At 40.8% G+C, this 24,583-nt stretch overlaps 1 protein-coding gene across 6 annotated transcripts in view; it reads right to left on the bottom strand.

Moving 5' to 3' along the window:
* Positions 1-24,583, bottom strand: part of Wwox (WW domain containing oxidoreductase) — a 1,097,314-nt gene that overhangs the window by 725,181 nt on the left and 347,550 nt on the right. The window contains exon 9 of one of the 6 annotated variants that reach the window (XM_045140896.1): positions 17,476-17,523. The exons of the other annotated variants lie outside the window; for them this stretch is intronic. Coding sequence (XP_044996831.1) covers positions 17,494-17,523 — 30 coding nt within the window. The 3' untranslated portion in view covers positions 17,476-17,493. Of the gene's footprint in view, positions 1-17,475; positions 17,524-24,583 lie in introns of those variants that run through there. 6 annotated transcript variants of the gene reach the window in all.

Here is a 24,583-nt window from a genome sequence, read left to right as displayed (position 1 = left end):
GTTTGAACTGCTGGATTGCTGAGCACATACTGAATGCATATTCATAAGCACGGCAGGAAATTAAGCACCTTTGGAAGGAGCGTTAAAACTTTCCTGCCAGCCAAAGCAGCGCACCAGTAACTCAACAGCCCCCTTGTGGCATGGAAGAATTCATGCATCTTGCAAAGGTGGGAAGGCTCTCCTGGTGATGGGGAGGGGTCAAAGAAGGTGGGGTGGGTAGGGAGGATGGGTAGTTACCAAGCCATTTGTACAAGTGTTAGATGAGCCCTCTTTCTGTAGAAAGGGGTCAAGACATCATTATTCTGCTCCCCCTCCCAGACTGAGAAAGAACCCTGGTGTGGTATGTCCTCCCTGTCAACCTAACGTGTTTAAAGAAGAAACAGATCAAATGAGCTCAGTATTTCCATTTAAAGATATCATTTAAGGGAATTTTAGGCTGTCTGGGAAGATGGATACACTGTGTTTGTTTTCTACATTAATGAGCTATAAACAGAATGGAATAGGCCATAAATACAGTATTTTGTAACAGCCTTTACTAAAAATGCTACTACTAGTGTTTATCATTTATATCCTTGTATACAACCTCAAAATTGATTACATTTTAAACCGTACATAACTTGCTGTGTTTTTCATTTTGTGCTATAGTACAAACATTTTTATAACTCAGTTAATATATTCCATATTTTGTCTTCTTATTGATTATGAATATTTCTTTAGGGGATTTTATTGCTTTTAAAATAACAAATGTTAGGTATTAAAAAATAGAAAAACCTATTGCAGCCTTTATATTCTTCTTTCCCCTGGTAATTCTAATACATACATTTTAGTGTGAACATAACCAGAATATCTTTTTCCATATCTTTTACACTCCCTCATTCTAACATTAAAAATCCCCTAATAGAGGGCATAGTAAAAGAATCAGATTTTTCCAATGAAACCCGTCATTTAATGGGTTTGACTTAAATTCATCATCCTTTCCTTCCCACAATTAAAAAATTAAAGTGCCAAAGGGTTATCACATACAGCATGATGGTTTTACATCAAGTATATATTATCTTTCCTAATTGCCATTTCAGTTTATAGGCTAAAATGTGATTTATATATGTGATATGATTTCACTATTAATTATCAAATTGAAAAAAAATAAAATCTTACATTATAAATTCTACCCTGGAAATTAGTTTTATTATTTTTTTTCCATAATCCTATCACAAAAGCTGTAAGTGCATTGCGGCATGAACACTTTAATTTTTCCAGTTAGTTTTAAGCAAGCCCAGAGGTGAGGTTTAATAAGGATCAATGGCACTTTATCTGGGACAGGGCCTCTTCACAGCATGCAAATTACACAGTAACACTTAAAAAAAGAAATAGATTTAATTAAAAAAAAAAGTGGAACCACAGGCTCTGGAAATTCAATTAAAGGATTTATGCAAAGGTTTGCTCGGTTTTTATATGCAGTTACTGCTTACATAATGAGCTTTTCATATTAAAAATCAATAGGTAATCTAGACTAGAAGATCATCCCCTTAAATACATTTTTGAAATCAATTTGAAAAATAGTCCATCAACTGCTGTGACTACTCTCACTGCTTCGATTACACTAAAAGCAATATTTAGATTGTAAGACGTGCTATGGAATATCTATGCTTGGATACTGCTTTCAGGGGCTCTTAGACTTTGGAGTGCCTAAGATGATCACCTAGTAACTCAAGATTGTGTTAAATATGGAAGTGATTTATTTAATTACTAGCAAAAGCCCACAGATATATCACTTCATTCCTAATGGTTCAATGGAGGGGGAGGAAGGAAAATACCAAGGAAGGAAGAAAAGGAGGAAGAGTGAGAAGGAGTGAGGAAGAGAGATAACACAGGGAAGAAATGAGGAAGAAAGGAGGGAAAGGAGAAAGGAAGGAGAGAAGGAAGGGAAGGAAGAGGGGAGGAAGGGAAGGGCAGTAGGAAGCAGGGGAGAGGGAGGAGGGAGGAGGGAGCATTTCTAAATTGTTTTTTGCTATCTCAATTGCCTATTGTATCCTGGCTACTTAGCCCTTGGAGATATACATTTTGCTTTAGAACTCATTTAAATCTTCAACTAAGGAAGCAATTAGCTAGCTTATAATTTAAGCAAACTCACCATCCTCTTTGATAATGGGGAACAGGCCTCGGAATAAAAACATAAGGTGATTCTCCAATATCATCTAGTACATCCACCACCTGTCTTGCAGCCAAAATTTGCCTGGATTTGTCACTGGGAACACATGCAGTGTTTCCAGGGCCCATTCATGGCAAACCAAGATAATAATCACAATAGAGGAAGAATCTGGAGAGGTGCAGGAAAGGAAGGCCCAGGGGTGTATACATCCCAATTCCTCTCAATGCATAAGAAAATATGAAACTCATCTGTCAGTCAAGATGAAATTTATAGCTCCAATTGCCTTCAACCAAAGTTAGCCTCCTTAAAATGGATCTACGTTTACAAAGGTCTAACTTTTAACTAATCATCCCTTTAAAAATCTCCCATCAAAAACTCTGGGAAGAAATAACCCAGAATGTTTAATGACTATGATTTATCTCAGCACCAGGAGCATTTGAAGAAGGTTCTCTCACAGCTACGCACAGTAAGAAGAAAGGCCCAAACAGCACAGGGAAGGAGGGAGGAAGAGAGGGAGGTCCTTGGCTCTCAATTCATGAGGAAAGGAAGACTAACACAAATTAAATAACAGTGGTAGCTTTAAGGAAAGATTAAGTCAAATTAAATAACAGTGATAGTTTCTAACACCAGTGGGACTCTCACTGTCATTTCTAAAGATGAACACAGCTGATAAGGAGCTGGCCTTTTCTCCTAATGTGTGCACAGGCATACTGGGGAGATTTTAAGAACGGAGTAACTGCCATTAGTTTTACCCACCACTTATGTACGCAACAAGCACTTCCATAGCTGCCGTGGTGGTACTAGAGATCAGCAGAGAGACAGTGCTAACCAGTTCTGCAGGCATAGAGGCACATTTAGTTTTGCACTTAGAAGAAAAAAGCAGCAAGCGGAAGACTGGATAAAAAGCAGCAAGTGAGGGACTGTATTTTAAAGTGTAATACTTTTTTTTTTTTTTTAATTGTTTTTCAAGGAAAGGTTTTGCTCTAGCCCAGGCTGACCTGGAATTCACTATGTAGCCTCAGGGTGGCCTTTAAATTTATGGTGATCCTCCTACCTCTGCCTCCCAAGTGCTGGAATTAAAGGCATATACCACCATGTCCAGTTTAAAGTGTGATAATTTTGAAAACATTATGACAGTGAAAGAAACCAGTGATGAGCTGGGAAAATAGCTCAGTTAGTAAATCACTTGCCATATAAACATGAGGACCTGTATTGTATCCACAAAACTCATTTAAAATGCTTGATATGGTGGTGCATACTATAATCCCAGTGCTGAGAAGGAGTAAAGAGGTTGATCCTCGGGGCTAGAGGCTCAGCCAGTCTAGCCTACTTAGAGAGCTCCAGGCTGATTATAGGCCCCATCTCAAAGGAGGTGGATGGCATTCCTAAGCATGGCACCAGAGGCTGTCCTCTGGTCTCCATGTAACCCCCCCCACACACACATACACATATTCACACATACAGAGAAACCAATGACAGAGCAACACAGAGTATAGGATTCTACTTTGCTGCAAAACCTAAAGCCAGCAAGCAGACTAGTGGGTGCCACGAGCTAAGGAGGGAGCCCGCTACAGACTGGGAAGTGACCATGATAGGTGAATAAAGATATTCTGAAATTGACTGTGGTGATGGCGACCCAGCTCTGCAAATACACTAAATGCCACTGAATTGTATATTTTAAATGACTGAATTGAATGACATGTGAATTATGTCTCAATAAAGCTGTTACAAAAGATAAGGTGCAGTTTATAAACTATATTTTGCATAATGGTAGCCTTAAGGAATATGAAAAAAAAAAACCCACCAAAGTCTAGCAAGAAGGACTCATACTAAGAAGAAAAATATCCTTATTTTCCATGAAAAAATGTTCCTCACTCTGTAAAAAACATCTTCTGTTAGAATTGGTAGAGAATTATATTGAGGTAAAATGTTTAAATATAATATATTGGCTTCCTACAAAAAGGTACTCAAATCAAAATAAGCAGAGCTTGCCTATTGCATGGCATGAGAGCTTTAGTACAAAGTGTCCCAGGCTACTCTGATCAAAATGTCAAATATGAAACTGTTTTGTAACAATGTGAGAGGTGTTGGTAATGGAAGTTTGAACAATGTTAACACTTAAAATTTCAGCAGAACCATTTCAATCCATAAATGTATAAAAGTCATTTTACAGTGTGCTTAACAGTCACGACCAAGAGCTGTTATAAAAGAAGATGCCCTCAATGTCCCTTCATTTTCTTTTATTCTTATTATCACATTTAAATCTCTCTGTAAAAGTGGTCTGATAGGTAACTTTATTACACATTTCAAGACTACTCATTCTGAACAGAACCTCCTCCAAGGAATTAACAGATATAGAGAAAGCACTTTCTCTTCGCCATCCCTAAATTAATACCCTAAGTGCCACATCCAGGAAGGGTGGTATGCCTGTCTCAATTATCTTAAAGGTCACTCTCTTTTGGCCTGCTGAGGATCACTAGTTACATACAGTCTCCTTTGCTGACACCTTACTGCTCACCTTGGGAGGACATGGGAATAAAGAGTTAGGCAAACAGGGAAAATTGGGGTAGATACTTACTAAGTAGCAAGAATTAAAAAAAAAATAAAATGGCCATGAGATGCCTATCAGCAGTAGGCCTGACTTTCCAACCTTTGCGCTCTTCATTGAGTAAGGAGAAGCAAAACAAAACAAAAACAAAAACAAACAAAACCCTACACTTACTCTCTTCTGTTCACAGGGAAAGAAGCAAATAGTACATAAATGGAACCCCTTATTACTGTCCACTTTGTGTGCCATACCATATTATTTGCAACTATTTATCTCTGCCACCATAAAGGTACAGCAACCAAAGACAGTAAGTCAAGGAATGAACAAAGCTGTGTCCTAAATAAACTTCATTTTTTTTTTTTTTGTAGAGTTTGTAGTCAAATCCTGGGCTTTATGTATGCTCTGCAAGCAAGTGCTCAGCAATAGAGCTATGTCTCCAGCCCCTAGAAAACTTGATTAAATATATGCAAATTTTAGCTGGGTGTGGTGGCGCACGCCTTTAATCCCAGCACTTGGGAGACAGAGGTAGGAGGATTCCCATGAATTCAAGGCCAACCTGAGACTCCATAGTGAATTCCAGGTCAGCCTGGACTAGAGGGAGACCCTACCTCGACAAACCAAAAAAAAAAAAAGCGAATTTTACATACATTACAAGGACTTTTCCTATGACTATTTTTTATAACCATTTGAAAAATGTAAGAATTCTTAGTTGGTAAGCAGCACAGAAAGAAAAAGCAGGGCACAGTGGCCAGGGACCATATTTTGCTGTCACCTGTGCTGAACTTCAGACTGGCCAGGAACAAGGTAAACCAGTAAGCCCTTTTAGGGAGGGTCTCACTCTAGCTCACACAGACCTGGAATTCATTATGGAGTCTCAGGGTGGCTTTAAACTCATGGTGATCCCCTACCTCTGCCTCATGAGTGCTGGGATTAAAGGCGTATGCCACCATGCCAGGCTTGATGATGCATTTTTTTTTAAATCTGAAAACAAAATATCATAGTTTTCTTCAAATAGCAAAACCTGATGCAACACATTTAAAGTGTATTCTCTCCACAAAGCAGAAAGATCAGTTCAGTTTATTTCTGTTGAAAGATTCACATGCTAAACTTTATGAATTTCCTCATTGGCAAACAATTATGGTGCTAGAAGTTTTCTGATATTTACAAATGAGCAAAGGCTTCCAGAATTGATATACCTGGAATAAACTAGAGACATGATGGACTTGGCTTATGTGATACAATATTTAACACATTCCCTATAGCCCTGCTTCACAATTTCATCATTAACGCAGTAGGTGATAAAATTGCAATGTACAGCCAGCCCTTACACCTCAACACAGTTGAGGTTTTAACTGGAAATAGGCACAGGCACAAGGGTGCATATTTACAGTGTTAGCATTCTGATTTCATTTTCTTTTTTGATTTAGTTATTTGTTTATTTATATAGTATGCAGGGATATGCCATGGCCTCTCATACTGCAAACAAATGCCATGTGCTTGCACCGCCTTTTGTACCCAGCTGTATGTGGGTGCCTGGGAACTGAACCCAAGTCATCAGGCTTTGCACACAGATTTAACCACTGAGCAATCTTTCCAACCCCGACTTATACTTCTTTCAACCTTGAATTTTTTTAAAAAAATCAATCCTTAGATTGTAAACATAGGTCCTTAACAATAGCTATGGGCAAATATGAGCATTATAATCTCTAACTAGAACAGTCAAAAGGATGGGTTAACTGAATAAAGTGAAAAGTCTGAAGTATGTAATATTTCTTTAAAAAAGTATCACTGTAATATTTAAAGTAAGTGTAAGAATAAAATCTGTAAAATGTCACTGATAATGCTAGAAGGGAAGGAGAGCAACAGGCTGGTTGGATGAGAAGCAGCTGAGATAATGTCCTTTCGGAGTTGAAGCTTTTATTAGGAGAATTGGAAGCACTATGCCAAGCTGGCACAGTGGTGGCAAAAGTTGGGAGGGGTACTCTGAAAATCTGAAGAACAAAGCGAGTTGGTCTTTGATAAGAGTTTCTCAGGGAAAGAGATGTGTCTGCGCACAGGCTATGTGAAAGAAGTCACAGAGGCTGAGGAGGAAAGTGGTAAAACAGGCCCCTAACCCTTCAAAGTCTCTAAGGAAATAGGGCTGTCCTGCACTGCCCTACTCTACAGGACCTCAGGCCATACATAACCCATGTGGCTTTAGGTTTCCTTGGCAACTGGGCACTATTATTGTCTTCCTGATAGGTCCTAGGACCCAGGCAGCAGGGTCTTTTTAAAGTGACCACATCTATTTTCTAATAGTTATCTGGAATAGTTTTAATGGGTGGCAAGGAACACATTGCAAGTTGATTTATTTAAGAACTTTAAAACCCTTCTTAATATGTTTGTACTTCTACCTCATGATGATGTTTACAGTATTCCTTCACATGGAAAATTATTATTATCATTCTCATTTTGATGTTGCCTCTGCTTGCTGGTGAAGATTAAGAGCAACAGAAACTCCAGCCTCATTCAGGCTAAATGACGTTCAAGGACTATTTATTTTTATCATCTTAACTACTGTGGACCAAATAAAAATATTTAAATACCAGCAGGCCACCAGACAATCCCTATCCTATCAATGTGTCTTGATATATATATATATATATATCTCACAGAGGAAAAGGGGATAAAAGCAGGAAAGGCAAGAAGTTCCAGGATCACTTCAGACATTCTGTGCATGATCAGTTCTGAGATTATCATAACCCAAACTCGCCACAAGAAAAATGTGCCAAGACGAAAATGAAAACACCGAGCAAAGCTGCCCCATGTTGATCATCTTATAGAAACAGTGCATTGGCACATTCCCTTTAGAAGCAAAACTTCATTACTATTTGCAAACACTGAACTGGACAAATGAAGTGAGGGATAAAAGACCCCTTAGCCCCAGGGGTTACCCAGACACAGCCTCTCTTTAAAGCTCTGCAGCATCCTGCATTCTTATTCTGTTAGTGGCTTGTGAGTTGGCAGGAAGAGAAAAAGCAGATCTTGGATGAAGAAATGTGGCTGACTGCTATGTGGATGCCAAGACTTCTCAAAGGCTCAGCAAGGTGAAGGTCATTCTTTCTAAAACTCTTTTGACTTTTGCTTCTTGCTTGTTGGGTGCAGGAAGCAGGAAGATTGTAGCAGCTGGAGGCATCCAATCAGCATGCAGGGTAGGAAGAAAGGGAGAGCAAACCCAGCACAATGCCTTGTCTCTTCTCCAGGAAAGCAAAAGGTTTACCCAGAAGCTGCTGTACATTTCTGCATTTTGTGGACAGAACTTTGTCAGAGGTCTATCAAGTACCATTCTTTTCTGGCCTTTGCAGCAGGAGGTAGGCAAAGGCATCTAGTGCACTGCAAAATACAAGTTTTGCATCTGCACAAGGCTGAGGTCATGGAGGACAGGAAGTTTGGTTAATTATCTCAGTACATTTAGAGTCAAAACCATGAAAAACTTGGGTAAAAACGATGATTAAGAGTCCAAAGTGGGGCTAGAGAGTAGGCTTAGCAGTTACTATGCTTGCCTGCAAAGCCAAAGGACACAGGTTTGACTCCCCAGGACCCACATAAACCAGATGCACAAGGTGGTGGATGTATGTGGAGTTTGCTTGCAGTGGCTAAGGTGCTGGTGTGCCCATTCTCTCTCTCTCTCTCACTCTATCGTCCTCTTTCTCAAGCAAATAAATAAAAATAGAAAAAAAATATTTTAAAAAGAATCCTAAGTGATTTCCAACAATACTATAGCAACCAGAGTAAAGACTCATGTCCTACTTCTTTCTGGACATATAACTAAACTGTTTCCTGGCTTCCTGTCACCCACAAATGTGTACAACGCCTACATTCCATGGTTAAAATATTCCCCCTATACTTCATTCTTATATGCTGCTCTAACTTCATGTCGACAAGCAAAGCAGACAGAAAGCAGTGAATACAGGAAGGCAGGGCAACGAGAGGAAAGGGCCTGGGACCCTGAGTCACTGTTTAGAAGAGAGCTGTCTGGCACCCCCAAACAGAAACCATAGACCTTCCATTAGCATGACATAAACTCTGACCATGTCTAAACTACTGTGCATGTGTGGCTTTGCTTTAGCAGCCAGGATTAACTCTAATAATACATCAACCTAAAACATAAACATTGCAGAAACCCTGAGAAAATTAGATGATTTTTTTTGGTCACAGATTATTGTCTCTTATCTCAGGTCACTTGTGCTGGTTTGTTGTAAACACATCAAACAAACAACCAGAAAGCATCTTTAGGTATTATGGAGTATCACCTCAGCTGTTCAATGGTTCACTTCTCTGCAAGAAACTATGGTCCATCCAGGGTATGCAAAGCATAAGCTAAGTCCATATACTATTCTTCACTGGAAGATAAGTCTGAGTGCCCTGCAGTGCTTTAAAGCAGTGCCTTTTCATATCTCTTAATGAGACCCATTTTATCAAAAGGGTCTTCTGCAGACCCCATGATATGCTTCCAGCAGAAGTTACCTTCATGCTGAACGGGTGATTTATAACATTGCTGTCACTGCATTGTGGAGCCACAGTCTCAACTGCAGAACCCTGGTCTCTTTGCTGCCCATGTTTGCCGCCAGCCGTTGTCAACAGATACATTTTGTCACTTGGTTTTTATAAGTTACACAGTCCTGTATTTCCCTTTTTTTCCTCCTTCTGCATGGAAAACAAATTGCAGAAAGGAAATGTCTTTATAGGAGCAGTCCTCAAATGCTTTATGGGTGGTCTGGACATTTAATTACCATCTCAGGAGAAGGGACAAATGTCAGAGGACTTGAACAACACACACACAGTGAGGTCTCTGCGCCACTTTCCCCTGCCTCTGAATCCAGGACTCTACTACACTGGAGCATTTGAAAAAGGGGAAGGCCAGCACAGTGCACAGGCGTGAAAGCAAAACTATCGCTTCTACCTACAAATCCACCCACCCACTCTCCTTAGATACAATCAGCGCAGCAAAGATAATTCATTTAGACCTACCAGAGGCCAGACAGACATGATGCCAGGGAAAGTTTCACTCTTGAACATCACTAAGGGGTCACAGGTAAGAGGTCACAAGTAGATTTTTCCGATGTTGGTTTTCTCAAAGGAACAGCCAGCGTAGATCCGTGGCAATGCCAGCTCCAGGCACCACATTGCTATAATCAGGGCGCAGATTGCTGCTGCACCCCGGTCTCTACTTGGATGTAACCACGATGTTTGATGAACTACCATCCTGACCTCTTGAGGAAATGCCTCCCTTGAGCTGTGGGGACACAGAGGGATGGATCTGGAAATTCAGTTTGAACTCTGCTGGGTCGAGCTCCTCTGCCATGTTTTCACATAATAGGAAAGGTGGAATGAGGCTCCAGTGTGATGAGCCAGCAGATACCACTGGAGGAGGCTCAGAGTTGCGGTGCCATGAAGTCTGAAGAAAAAGAAAAGTAATGTAGAACAGTGTTCCTAAGGTTCTGTTCATTCTGTTCCTAAAGAGCAGAATGCCTTTCAAAAAAGAGAAACTAAGGGACTGGGGAAATGGCTTAGTGGTTAAGGCATTTGCCTTCAAAGCATAAGGACCCGGGTTCAATTCACCAGGACCCACATAAGTCAGATGCACAAGGGGGCACATGTGTCTGGAGTTCGTATGCACTGGCTAGAGGCCCTGGCTTGTCCATTCTCTCTATCTGTCTCTTTCTCTCAAATAAATAAATAAATAAATAAATAAATAAATAAATAAATGAATAAATAAATAAATAAAATATTTTAAAAGAGAGAGAAAGTAGACAGGGGACAGGGAGAAAGACATGACACCATTAAGATCTAGGGGATACCAGAGACAACCAGAGGCCAGGGACATTTGCCAAGTAGTGGAGGCAGAAGCTCAGAGATGATTCTTGGTCACTGGCTTATGAAAAAAAATCGAAGATTAGAGTTTGTTAAGTAAAAAGGAAAGCCTCCTGATAGGATCTCCACTCCCAAGAACTACCCACTTCGAAACAGGGTCTAGAAACACACACAAAGAAAATAAAGCCAAAAAGGAAGAAGCCAAAGTAAGTGGAGTGACTGAGTTTGGAGTCATTTTATATCCACAAAGGACAGAGTATCTAGAATATTCTATTCCTGTAATAAGAGTATTATGAATTATGTTCCCCCAAATTCTAAGAACAGGGGGGAAAAGTTTCAGTGCTATGATGTCTATTTTGAGCTTTTATCAGCACTGATTTCAGCCCCCTTTTTCCTTATAATTCTGAACAGAGGGAAAACAGACATTAATTAAGCAAAGCTTTATCTCATTCTACTCTAATGAAAGCCAAGTTACGGTTATATTTTTCCTAAGATTTTTCTCCACTTAATGAAGACATTATCCCCGAGTTTTCAAAGTCATTGTACAAAAGAGCATTCAAGAGACATTAAAGTCAGTTTAAATGAAAAAGTCTTTTTGAAGTCAATAAACAATAAAAGAACAATGAAAAGACAGCCTTTGATCCTGCCTTAGTCTAAAGCCTTTAATTTCTGTTTTAATCTACAAGATCAGTAAGTCTCCTATTCAAATATTCCTCAGCCCTAGAGTACAGTAAGCCTGAACTCTATGTGTTTTATAATTCTCTTAAGATATGTACACATGTGTATGTGTACACACACACACACACACACACACACACACATATTTGTCTTTATATCTATCTTTATATCTATCACATACATGCACATAATACATACTTCATTAACACAGGTACAGGTCAGTAAGAAGTGCTCCAACAGAAAATGGGAAGGAAGTTTTAAAATTATTTCTAGTCAATTTCTTTGAAAATTAAAAATAAAAGAAAAAGAAAATGGAATCTTTGGCTTTGAAATTCATGGTAAGATCAAAGACTATAATGCACATAGATTTTTTTCAAGGTATACATTATTAACAACACGGGCAAACACATAACCAATCAATAGCATGGCCAAAAGACGATAAGGCAGGCGTGCTTCTCCACGGCTCTGTGTACAGCACCATGCAGGGTGGGTCCTGCTTCTTCCTCTGAGTTCTGTTCATCTGGCATTCACCTGACCCCATCATTTCCTGCTCACGGTACGAAGGTAGGATTGTTTAGTGCAGATGGAAGGGAGAAAATGAAGATCTTAATATTCCCCATGTGTAGCAACATCTCTCCTTGTATGTGACACTCCCCCTTTTATCGAGGTGAAATTCATAGCACACAAAATGAGCCATCTTAAGGTGTCCAGTTCAGTGGTGTTTCCATGATTTCTATCTAGCTTTAAAGTGTTTCCTCCACCCTATAAGGAAGCCTTAAACCCACTAACAGTGTTTCCACATGCCCCTTGCCCCTCACCCACAGAAACCACCACCGAACTGCATTCTGTCTCTGTGGACTTGCCTGCTCTGGATATTATATATAAATGGGATTGTATGATGTGTGACCCCTTGTGTCTGGTGTGCTAGACTATTTTAATTTTATAACAACAAAAGCCTGTACCACTGCAACCCTGATTCTAATGATCACTGACTGCTTCAGAAAGAAATAGAATGTCCATGGAACATAGATTATTTTTTCAAAATATATGCACTTTGGTTACATTACTGATGCCCTGATGACAGGCATTATTTATGAGGTAAATAAAATAAAGTTTGGTAACCCACATACCAAGAAGCACACAAATGGAGACCATGATACCAAATAGGTTAGTGGCAGTGGAAAATACAGATTTCTGAAAATCAAGTCAGGTTAAGAGCTTATGGGTATATGTGAGTTATTTTTCAGGGATATCAGGCTTGAGGTCATGGAATAAAACTGACAGCTCTTTAACTAATGCTCCCTCAGAGCCACTGTGGGAAATGGCCTTATGCGGCAGTTTCCAACCCGTATTATGCATCCACTTGTAACACTATTCTTCTTTCAACAACATATCTTCAGAACTGATGGAGAACAGCAATGCTCATCTCTTCAGGGTGTGACAGCATTGCATGGAGAACATCCCACTCCCCCAATATGAGTCTTCCACAGCAAGCACTTTGGCCTGGGGACAGCTCAGATATGAAGAGCACCTCTGTACAGATGAAAAGAAAGTGTGAATGGATCTGGGTGCCAATCCAGACTTCCTTCTGACATCACTCCTCCACTGTAGCTTCAACATCTAGGAAATGAGTTTCCTTGAAAACATGGACTAAGGTTAGATGAGATGTGAGCACACAGCAAGCACTCAGCATAGTCATTTGTCACTGCTGTTCCTGTCCAGTTACTTTTTAGCAAGATGCTTTCTGTGGACAGGAAAGAGTGAGCTAGGCTCCAACCATCTCCCTCCTTTTCTTTCCTCTCCCTTTCTCCCCACTCCTGTATGTCTCTCTCCCTCCTTCTTCTCATTACCTTTCCCTGTAATTCTACTGAGTAGTAAGTGTGCCAATGTGTGTCTGCATCTACCACATTAGGCAAGGAGCCCCAGAGCTCTGCATCGGTAATGCCATGTCTCTGTTGGGATGGACCCAGGCTCTGCCCAGCTTTTATGAAGGTGGGTGTGCCTAGAGCAACTCCATCTCTGTTCATCCTCTGTTCTGATCTCCAGACCAAAATAATTACTGTTTCTTTTCTACAGGAGACCTCTGGTGACAAAATAGCCGCATCAGTGCTACATGCTTAACATGGCCATACTGAGACCCAGAAGTACATCCCACAGAACGTGGATGTGTGACTCATGGTTTTAAATCACTGGAAACCCATTTGCATACAGGACCCTATTACAAAACAGTCCTTAACATTCTCCACTTGATCATAAACATTAACTAGCCTTACACATGTCAGCCCTAGGGTGAAGGAGGCATGAACATTGCCTAGGTTTTATGGATCAGGGTGAAAATTCTGTGACCGAGCTTCAACCAACAGTCACACAACCACAGAATCAAGAAATATCTGCTGGGAAGGTTCCCAGTGGTAGAGATCTTGCCTAGCATGTGCAAAGCCTGGGTTCATCCCTCAGTACCATGGAATGAATTAAAGAGGGAAGAAGGGAAAGAGTAATGGAGGGAGGGAGAATCTACTAGGTGCAGAATTAGTAAGAGGCATTCATACACATTATCTCATTTTTCTCACCCAGGCAGGTATCCAGATAAGGCTTAACCAACTCAAAGCAATACAAATAACAAGCCAACCAGGTCCCGTTGCAAAAATACCTAGATGGGTACAACTAACCCAGCAACTACAGAGGCAGACAGGAGCCAGTGCAAATGATCAGTTGTATATGTATCAAGAATGATAGCTGCTCAGCCTGTCTGGAGAGTACCAGAACTTCTGTGAGTTAAAAAAAAAACAGTTAATAAACAGATGTGAAAACATCTGCAAGCATCAGTGTGCATTCACAGCCCTTGCTCTGCTATGGCTATCCCTATGGGTAACCTGGCATTTTATGAAGTGTCCTGTAAGAATATCCTCAAAAGTTGGGCATTGGGGTGCACACCTTTAATCCCAGCACTCAGGAGGCACAGGTAGAAGGATCCCAGAGAGGTTGAGACCAGCCTGAGACTACATAGTGAATTCTAGATCAGCCTGGGCTAGAGCAAGATCTTACTTTGAAAACCTTAAAAAAAAAGAGTATCTTCAATTGTCTTTATCAACGATGGGCTCCATCTACATGTTCTGTGAGGACATTCAAACATGTGCACTGCATGTGGGCTAGCTCCGCACACCCTGGACAACGCTGCTTCCAAGTGTATAACCCCACTCCCCCCCATGCCGTGTATTTACTTTCTTGCTTGTTTTCTTTTTGGCACAGCACGAGCAGATCCGTTGCGATAAGCACAGAATTGCAGGGGGCGACTGTGCTCGTGCAAGGCGAATACCTCCCCTTAGCAAAGGCAAATAAAACAAAAGCTCAACGAGCCTCAACACCAGTGTGCACAAATGTCACCATGCCCGGAAAGAGAGGAGACCAGAGTAATGGAAAAAGGTTACTATAGTGAAGTACAAGGGGGGTAAGCTTGGGTGCTCAAGAAACACAGCAGGAATAGGGCAAGACCCTGGCTGGCCCAGCAACCAAGGTTGCTTGGACATCATTGGTGTGGCTGTCCCGGAGCCGCTGCCTCTGTTCTCAGAGCTAATCAAGGGGAATGTTACTAGTCCAAGCGGCTGGGCGAGTTTACAACAACTGACAGTAACTATAACATACGCCAGTTTGTATTAAGATGTTATTGCACCTTTCCAGTTCTAATCACCAATTATGACTCTATTACTCCTACTTGGCAGTTCATCTGCTCGTACCTCTGCTAAGGGCGACTTGGAGACGGACCTCTGATCTCCCTGTTCCACTTCAGTGAGCGCTCAGCACGGCGGCTGTCATTGGCAGACACTGAAGAGGTAAGGCATTGCTTTTGCTCACATAACTGTACCTGACCTTACAACAATTTACTAAGGAAATACCTGCTTAATAGCAGTGTGAGTCCCGTTTCCTTTATGCTCACCACGGCACTGCAAATTAGCGACAACAGGATAAATCTATGGCCAGCTCACTAGACACTTCATTAAATCACTGTTCTCCTGCCTTGTAGCGCGCTAATAGAATCACAGCCCTCGTTAGCTACTGAATAAAAGATCAATCACAGACTTTGAAAGCTCTTGCTACTAGCTTCCAGAGGAGACAAGGAAGAAAAAGAAAGGGGGGAGAAGTGTGAGCAAGAGAGAGAGATATTTAGGATCATCTCTGAGATTCTGAATGGCCTCACTGCAAGTTGCTTAAATTACCTTTTCCACAACTGACTCCAAGTGCAATACTCAGAGGAACTTGTTAAGCCTGCTTTCAAGAGCAGCACTCTAATGTATGACTGCTAGACCCTGGTCAAAAGTTCATAATGTGCATATGTAAAAAGGTACTAAATTGCCCGAGGGCTAAAACCAGAGGAGTTTAATTGTAGCAAAATGCTGAAAATGGTCTGCTGAGGGTCCTTCTATGGGGATACTGCTGGCTCTGGCTGATTGAAGTACAGAACATAAAAGTCTTACAACAATATTTCCTTAAATACCGGGGAAACTGCCAGCAGTTGGTATTGCATGAATGTTGTGGTTGAAGAAAAACATTTTCCTCCCCTAAAATAAATACAGTATTAAAAACTGCTGCAGCCCATAATTCTAAAGCATGACGGAAAAAAAAAGGGAGGGCCCCATGATAATAAATAAGGTATAATTCATAGGGCATGTCCAATCCTCTCACTGTGTATTTTTACATGGGAAACATGGAAGGTATTCAGGCATGACCCATAAGGGTTTCTGGACTGTGAATGGCAGAGATTTCAAAAACAGTTTTGCTCTGAAATAACAGCCGCTCCTGGCTGCCTTGCCCACAATTGTTGCAAAGGGACCTCTTTGCCTTGTCTTCATTTCTTCTTGCAAAAGAAGACCTTTGAGTCCCACCTACATTTAGCTTGTTCCTTTGAGTATATTTCTTGTATCCACTATCCTCTATTCCTCTAAACATGCACCCTTGCTTTATTTATTCCTTTTTTTAAAAAAGTTTTCTGACTTCACTAAGTAGCTATTTATTTGGATAAGTGGCAATTCAATTCAGAATGGGAGGAGACCCAGGGTCAAATACAGGACAATCAGGAGGAGCTAGTGTTTGGCAGTGGGCTCTCTGATGTAGACTATGTATTTCTGAAAGGTAAAGTCAGCCTCCATGGACAGTGAAGAATGTACCCACGTGGAAGTTTAACTGGGTTTGAAAAATATTCACACATGGAATTATATCCCTGTATAGTGACATCATACTTCCAGCAATGGCTGGATAGTATGACAATCCCCTAGTGTGATGGATGGCCACTAATAAAGTATAAGAGTTGAGCCATAGCATGCACTACATCTGTGAAGAGAACTCAGTGAGGACAGCAATATTCAGATCCCTATGGCTACCTGGGGTCCCTATTTCCTTAGTGTTACCCTCCAAGGAAAACACTCTCAAACTTCAAGTGGTACTTTAACACGTGAGAGATCAACTTAAAAGCTCAGCTCAAATAAACCACCCGTTTAAGACCCACAGTCACTATAAATGCTTAACGCTTACTCTACCTTGTGAGAGCAATCCTAGCTATGCCACCAAGATAGGGTCAGAATGTATTTATTATATCTCATATTTAACAAGTGCTCAAATCCACTGTTTAGTTTTGCAAAAGCAAAGACACAGTAGGTCACTGGACATGTCTGCCATAGGCCATGCCTGCTTTCTTACCTACTCACTGCAGATTCAAGTTACTCAGCCAAATCTCTACAGAACAGACTGCTAGAGGACAGCCAGCCTCATGTTGGTCTGTTCTGTTCTCAGCCACATTTGAGGAAATAGGTGCCCTGGAAACGCATGCATTTGGGAAGCAAAGGAGAGAGAAGTATACCCTGGAAGATAGGTTACTACATTGCCACCAAACAGAAAACAAAGGCGTGTACAGAGCTCAACCTGTCCCACAGTAGTGCTCAGAAATGGCAGTCCACTAATACTCCCTATCTTTTAATTCCTTCTCCTGTCACATGTCCCAAATGCACATGGGACTCATCCTTCCAATGTGCCTCTCTATTCCTGACCACAGAGGATACCAGATACCAGAGGGACAGGCCAGCTTCCTCAGCTGCGATATCCCACTACTGATAAGGCTAGCTGCAAGATTGCATGCTGAGTCTTAGAGCCAGGGGTGGACCTGCAGAAGCCTTGTATTGGGAAACTATGCTCAGATATTAGGAAACTATGCTCAGAGAGGCTGTGAAGGGCATACTTACATTTGAATTTGATGCTCAGCTCTTCTATAGAGTAGCTATGTGATCAAGGCAAGCCATCTCATAATCTGTAAGATGGGCATAATATTCAAAAACTCAGTAAGTTTCTATGGGAAATAAGTAAAATAACATACATTAAAAAACAAATTCTTGGCCCATAGCCTGCCAGCTGAGCAAATGCTTCTTGTCTTTCATACTGTAGCATCTGCATCTCTCTGAAAACATTCCAGGGATCCCACAAGGGGACAGCACAGACAGAACCTTCTAAACCATGGTTACCACTGTGGATCGATTTCAAGGGGAAAACCACATCAAGTCTGTGAATGAGTGTATTCCATCTATCTGATATGTAGGCCATCCTTAATACAAGAATGAGCAAGACTGACTGTAAGCCATCACATACGCTTACAAGCTGGTTACACAGAACCTTCTGGAAAGCATGGCGATGCTCTCTGTTTTCATCCTTTACCAGGTCCTTAAAAACAAAAGAATACCACCAAGGCCAGCTTCAGAATGCATTAGGCAATTATTGTTTCTTCCAGTTACCAACTGGGTGATGTGCATTTCCACTTCCTCTATGTTGCAGATACCCCCATCCTCGTCCAAATGTGCAGCAGGAAATATAAAATTAATATAGAAAGTCATAATGAACATGCTGAGTGGCAGCAGAGGACCCAAGTCACAGGAGTAAAGTGACTTTCAGGGAAATGATGGGGCTTAGTTTAATTCCTGCTGAAAATGCTATATTTTAATTCCATGTATAAGAGAGTACACTAAAATATTCTATAATAACAATAAAGTAGCCCTGATTTTAAAACTATCAGCAAAATACCACAGCACCCACAGATTGAACTGCTGGGTGGCTTTGGTTTTATAGACACTAGAGAAACACAGCCTGCTGTGGGGTTACCTCCCCAGGAAGCGCACAGCCTGACTTTATGAATATTATCATATCCCCATACTCAGGTGTCCCTGGGTTTAATTCTTGGTAATCACATGAGTCTAAAGTTTTTCAAGCCAGTGGTCACCAGCTGAGAAGCTTAAGGCAACAACCACATTTGATGAATTCAGAGAAAGGAGAGAGGGCCCGTGTATATAGTGAGTACTTTTATGAAAAAAAGTCATTTTGGATTTACATAAAGAGACATAAGTTGGCATTTTCTGTCCTAGGAAATATCTTTATTTTTTTGCTTTGTACTTCCCTAGTTTCCTATGTCAGTAAAAATATGTGCACAATGCAAGGCATGGTGGTACATGGCTGTAATCCCACAGGTAGAAAGATCTCTGTAAGTTCCAGGCTACTTTGAGATTGCATAGTGAATTCCAGGTGAGCTGGGGCTAGAATGAATCCCTATCTCAAAAACAGACAAAATGAGCTGGGCATGGTGGTACACACCTTTAATCCCAGCACTCGGGAGGCAGAGGTGGGAGGATTGCTGTGAGTTCGAGGCCACCCTGAGAATGCAGAGTAAATTCCAGGCCAGCCTGAGCTAGAGTGAGACCACACTTCAAAAAACAAAAAGAACGGACAAAGAAAATGTACACAACCTAAGCAAATAAATATCTCTCAGAACTGAAAATTGACCTATGAAGTGCTAAGGTCACAAACCACCCCACACATGTGATGAAAGAAAGTCAGTATTAGCCACTCTTGGAGGTGTGGCTTTTCTTGTCCTGGATAGATAAAAAAAAAAAAAAAAAAAAATACTCACTGAAACTAAGGTCAATGAGTGAAGATTACTTCCAAACAATTATGTCTAAAAAAATTCAAATTAATATGCAGCTAGGTTTTATGTTAGTTAATTAGAAAGGCAAATACAGGACTAACCATCAGAGATGGTCCTGGGATGTTAAAAAATCAGTTGAGAAGATCATTGCCCTGAACGAATGGGTTAGGGGAGACAGTTGCTCATGATTCTGTTATGTACAATTTCTTGAGATTTTAAAATTAAGCCTTGAACTTTTTTATTCTTTCATGTATGTGCATGTGGGATGCATGTGTCTGTGGCTGCACACATGTAACTGCACATTCGAGGTCAGAGGGCAACCTTGAGGGTCTGTCCTTGCCTTTATCTTCTTCAGGGCAAGGTCCCTTGTTTGCCACTGCATATACCAGACTACAGAGACTCTCCTGAGGACCCCTCCCGTCTTGTCTTAGGGGACTGGGGTTAGACATGCACTACTGCACCCAGCTTTCTACACATGTTCTGAGCATCTGAACTCAGAGCCTCATTTACACAGCAGTAATTTTGCTCATTGAGTCGTCTTTCCAGCCTGGCTTCACAATTTTTCACCACCGATGTTAAGTGTGGCCCTCCAGTCTGAATACAAATACAAATATGTCACTGTTATTAATTTTAAATGCAGTCTTTAATAATGGCAAAATGCAGAAAGTAAATTTTGTTCCCTAAAATGCCAATGATGGTTGACAGGTTACTATTGTTAAACCATATGCCCTGAAGATGCCTACATGCAGAGATAAAGAAGACAGGAGGAAGAGCAAGAGCAAGTGAAGTGGTCGGTATCATCTATAGCCTCAATGGCTGGAAAGAAGGATGACAATGAACAGAAAGCAGAGGAAGTTCCTTTTCCTGATAGAGGCATGGACCATCAGAGGTCATCCACTCAGAGACACAGATCTTCCACTGGCTGGATTTTAAAACAATGTTCACCTCATCATACAACATTCTGAAATATCTAGTTAGGCAAGAAAAATGCATTCACTCAATATATACTTAATAGAAGCCATATCCATTAAACCATGAAATAGGTAGAGGTCTCAGAGACTGGTGAAAAAGGCATCCCATCACTCTATATCAGTGTGAACTTGAAATGCCCTTTGCACATTCCCAGCTGTGGCTTCCTCCAGGTGGGTCCAACCCACAGCCCATCAGCTTTAAGTCGCTCAGGATAGCTACAAGAGTGGCCCAACACAAAATCATCAACTTACTTAAAATATTATAAGAATTTTTTAAAGCTTGATTTCAATTGCAGGGTTTTCTACTGTGAACTTTAAAATCGACAATGTCATATTGTAATGTCAAAAGGTGGACATGCCTTGATGGCCTTGGTCTAGAAAATCTCTAAGTTCACAACACAGAGCGGCTACCTGAGAAGGCAAAAGAAGCACTGGCTCATTTTACCACAGGTGGCGCAGGCAGATCAGTGCCTCCCAAGTCATTGGCTGGCCTCCATTCAGATGCTATAACCCATTAGCTTACTAATATAATCCCTCTAGGTTATAATTAATAGGACCAACTAACCTGGGAGAACTTCAAGTAGTCGTGTAAGTGAAGTAAATTAAATGCCAAGGTGACTTGGGGAATGGAAATTATTGAAAATGAAGGTAGTTTTTTTTTTTTCTTCCTTTCTTCCCTAGGCCCAATAAGAATATACTAATCACTCTATCCTCCATCTTTTTCCCCTCCCACAAAACGACTTCGCCAAGCTAATTCCATCTCCAACCCCCACACACAGATGAGACCTGGCGCCACCTATGGGCAGTTACTGGTATGTGTATGAGTTTACAACTGTATTCCTACACACACACACACACACACACACAAGCACACGCACACACACACGTATAAAGAAATAAGGGGATGTGAGACTGAGTATGAACTATGATTCAACACAGGAGACTACAAGAGGGGAACAAAAGGTGATCAATGAGGGAGAGCAAAAGGAAACATGTAGCAGAAAGGAAGATTTAGGGGAAGGGAGGACAATGGGGGGGGGCAGGATGCAATAAACTTTTGTTATTGAAAACACCATAATAATTTTTTAAGGATAAACAGACGTATATATTTTAATACTAAATATCCTTCCTTAGCATTAATGCTAAGCAATTAAACTTATTTTCTGTTTTTCATATCCTAGGCAGCAAGTTTAAAATGACCACCTATGTTTTAAATGTGGATAAGAGAATAAAAGAATGTTTAAGCTTATATTGTTATGCCAATGAAAGTAACACTGATAAGCAGGAAGCAGGAGGGCAGACTAAAACAGGAAAGGGAGTCTTGAAGTCATGTTTGGTGAGAGCAAGAGAAGGGCCTTAATCTCTGGGGTCCTTGGGTCTTCTCATAAAGAAACAAGAGGCGAGAACCTCAGCTTGGATGAGCAAGTACACCACTAAATCCTGTGGAACCTGCTGAGCTTGGGTTCTGTTCATGTGTACTTCTGTGTTCCTCATGCACACATGCACACTGTAAGCGGAGTCTGGTTGTAATGGCTACTAAGACTTTCCAAAAGAAAGCCTAGTACTTGGGAGTAAAAATTAGTGAATGTAAACAAACAAAACCCCCAAAATCAAGAAAGAATACTTATATATTTCTACCCACTAGCTTGGTCAGAATTTACCTTTGGTTGCTTAAGACATATGCATATGTCACAAAGTGGCACTTAGCAAAGCCCTGTACCCAAAGACTTGTAATTCATCACTGCTTTGAAAGAACCACAAGCTCAAGGAGCCAATCTGAGCTGCATGAAAAAGGCTTTGCTGCCAATTTTCAAGGGAGTTTTGTTACTACTGGAGAAACTTGTTCTAAGCACTGCTATAGGAAATGCAAGAACCACCTCTAGAAATATTTATTAATGACAATAACATTAAGAAAGCAAATCAACAAACAAAAATGGGTGCAGGCACATGCACATGTACACAGACACAAGACTGGAAGAGAGGGCTGGAGTGATGGCTTGATGGTTAAGGTAGCTTGCCTGGGAAGCTTGAGGACCCAGGTTCAATTTTCCAGTAAGCCAGATGCACAAGGTGGCGCATACATCTGGAGTTCATTTTCAGTGGTTAGAGGCCCTGGAGGCCCCATTCTCTCTGCCTGACTCTCTCTCTCTTTTTCTTTTCTCTCTCACTCTCTCAAATAAATATTTTTTTAAAAAAAGCTGGAAGAGAATGTTACTAGTCAAGTGTAAACATATGCCAAATCCCTTAAGTACACAAACAGCAGAATAAAATCGTAGGATGGGCACATATTGTGTGGCATTTCAACAACATATAAAATGTCCCCCCATAGCATCATCTGGGGAAGCACTGACAGAACTGTTGCCAGCCCACGGGGATATGTATCATTCCTTTGCAAACAATGTAAGCGACTCTTCTTCGCAGGCTGATCCGTCACCACCACAGGTGCTAATGCTAAACTTCTGTCATCAGATGGAAGTGCAAATTTCATTACATATTTTAAATCATGTTAACATGGTTTGGTAATGTTGGTATTCACTAAAAGGCCACAGCTATTTAAATAATGGATGGGAACAATAATTGTACATATATTGTGGAAGTGGCACATGGATATTTTACAGAGTCTCTTCCGGGGGTATTACATCATTAGTTAAGAGTCATCAGTGAAAAGATCTATCAAGATGCTTCAGAGATGCTGCAGCCACATCTCTACTGATTATTTATAGAAAGAAATAACATATCTATTTCAAGGAAAAACACATTAAATTTTGTTAAACTATTGTTCCTTACTAGCTCCATCAGATATCCCTAAGGCAAGAGCATTTAATGCTATTGCTTTAAAAACAAACACAGGAAAGCAGTTAAGTAGTAAGTAACATTTAAATATCAGATATTTCCTTTATTTGTTGGTTTATGTGCACATGCATAGATGTGTACATCAATAAATTCATCCCGAGATTTATCTCTCCACATGTGTACCTGCGCATTTATCTCCCACATTTAGTTCACACTTCAAAGATTTGTTCCTACAACCAGTCTGTCAATGTCAGAGGTATTACTCCTCTTGCTTCTGTGTCCTTGAAGCTATTTCTGTACAGACTCATGGAATTTCTGAGTGGTCAATTCTTGTGACCAGTTGAATGGTCTCCATGCTAAATATGTCATCTTCATAGCTCACTTTCTTGTTTTCACAAAAAGGACATCTCTGGAGCCCATGCACCACTACAGCTAAGAGGCTGCAGGTGAGAAGGATGCAGGGCTGGAATTCCACTCCACTGCCTGGAGTTTTGTGGCCTTGGACCAATCAGCAACACATCTGTCATTGATAATACCAAGCCAGGTGTGGTTGTATACACCTATAATCTCAGCACTTAGAAGGCTGAGGGAAAAACTTCAAGTTGGAGGGCAATGACCCTGTTTAAAATAAAAACAAAACCATAGAATATTCCTCTCAAGGAATCAAGAGCAGAAATGCCTAAAGTCTAAAATGCCAGGTCCTAGCAGATAGCAGGTGCTCAACAAGGGGCTTATTTTTTAAAATTATTTATCAGCACTGCTGTCATCACCATCACCATCCCGTCAATTTTTAAATATTTTTTTTTAATTTTTAAATATTTTAATTGATTTATTTGAGAAGGGGAAAGAGGCACACACACATACACACACACACACACACACACACACAGAGAGAGAGAGAGAGAGAGAAAGAGAGAGAGAGAAAGGGTGCACCAGGGCTTCAAGCCACTGCAAACAAACTCCAGATACATGTACCACTTTGTTCATCTGGCTTACGTGAGTGCTGGGGAATCGAACCAAGGTCCTCTGGCTTTGCAGGCAAGGGCTCTTAACTGCTAATCTGTCTCCCCAGCCTCATACCATCAATTTTAATGTGAGATTCTAAGACCCAGGCAAACTTCTGCCAGGCCTAGGCAAACTTCTCAGTTGTACTTGTTACTTACTACCTCTTCCTCCCTGGAGGCATTGATCTCTGCCAACCTACGTTCATGACTCAAGCCTTTGTAATAAAAACTGAGCCAGTCAGAAGTGAAAGTTTGAAGTGGGGGGGGGGGGGAGAAGAACACAGGGAAAAATTAACAGTCGAAAAAAAGACAAAAAGAAGGAATAAATATGTGTCGATCAGGTCTTTGAAGAATTGTATGACGTATACAGGCACACACGCCAATGGTATCTGACTGAAAGAGGGGCAGCTGGGCGCAGGTAGAGCACTTAACAAGAATCAGTTGTTGGTCCAGACCAGGATGAGTTCCCAACCAGCCAGGGCTACTGTAGAGTGAGACCCTGTCTCAAAAATACATAAATAAATAATTCATAGGCAACTGGTTTTATGTGAGTCATGAATGGAATACATCTTTAACAAGTATTCTAAAACTCTGAAGACAGGAATGTGGCTTTATTAGGATATCTAGTTTTTG

This window comes from Jaculus jaculus, chromosome 1, assembly GCF_020740685.1.
Source record: "Jaculus jaculus isolate mJacJac1 chromosome 1, mJacJac1.mat.Y.cur, whole genome shotgun sequence".
NCBI lineage: Eukaryota > Metazoa > Chordata > Mammalia > Rodentia > Dipodidae > Jaculus > Jaculus jaculus.
This window is presented reverse-complemented; position numbering and strand designations above follow the sequence as displayed.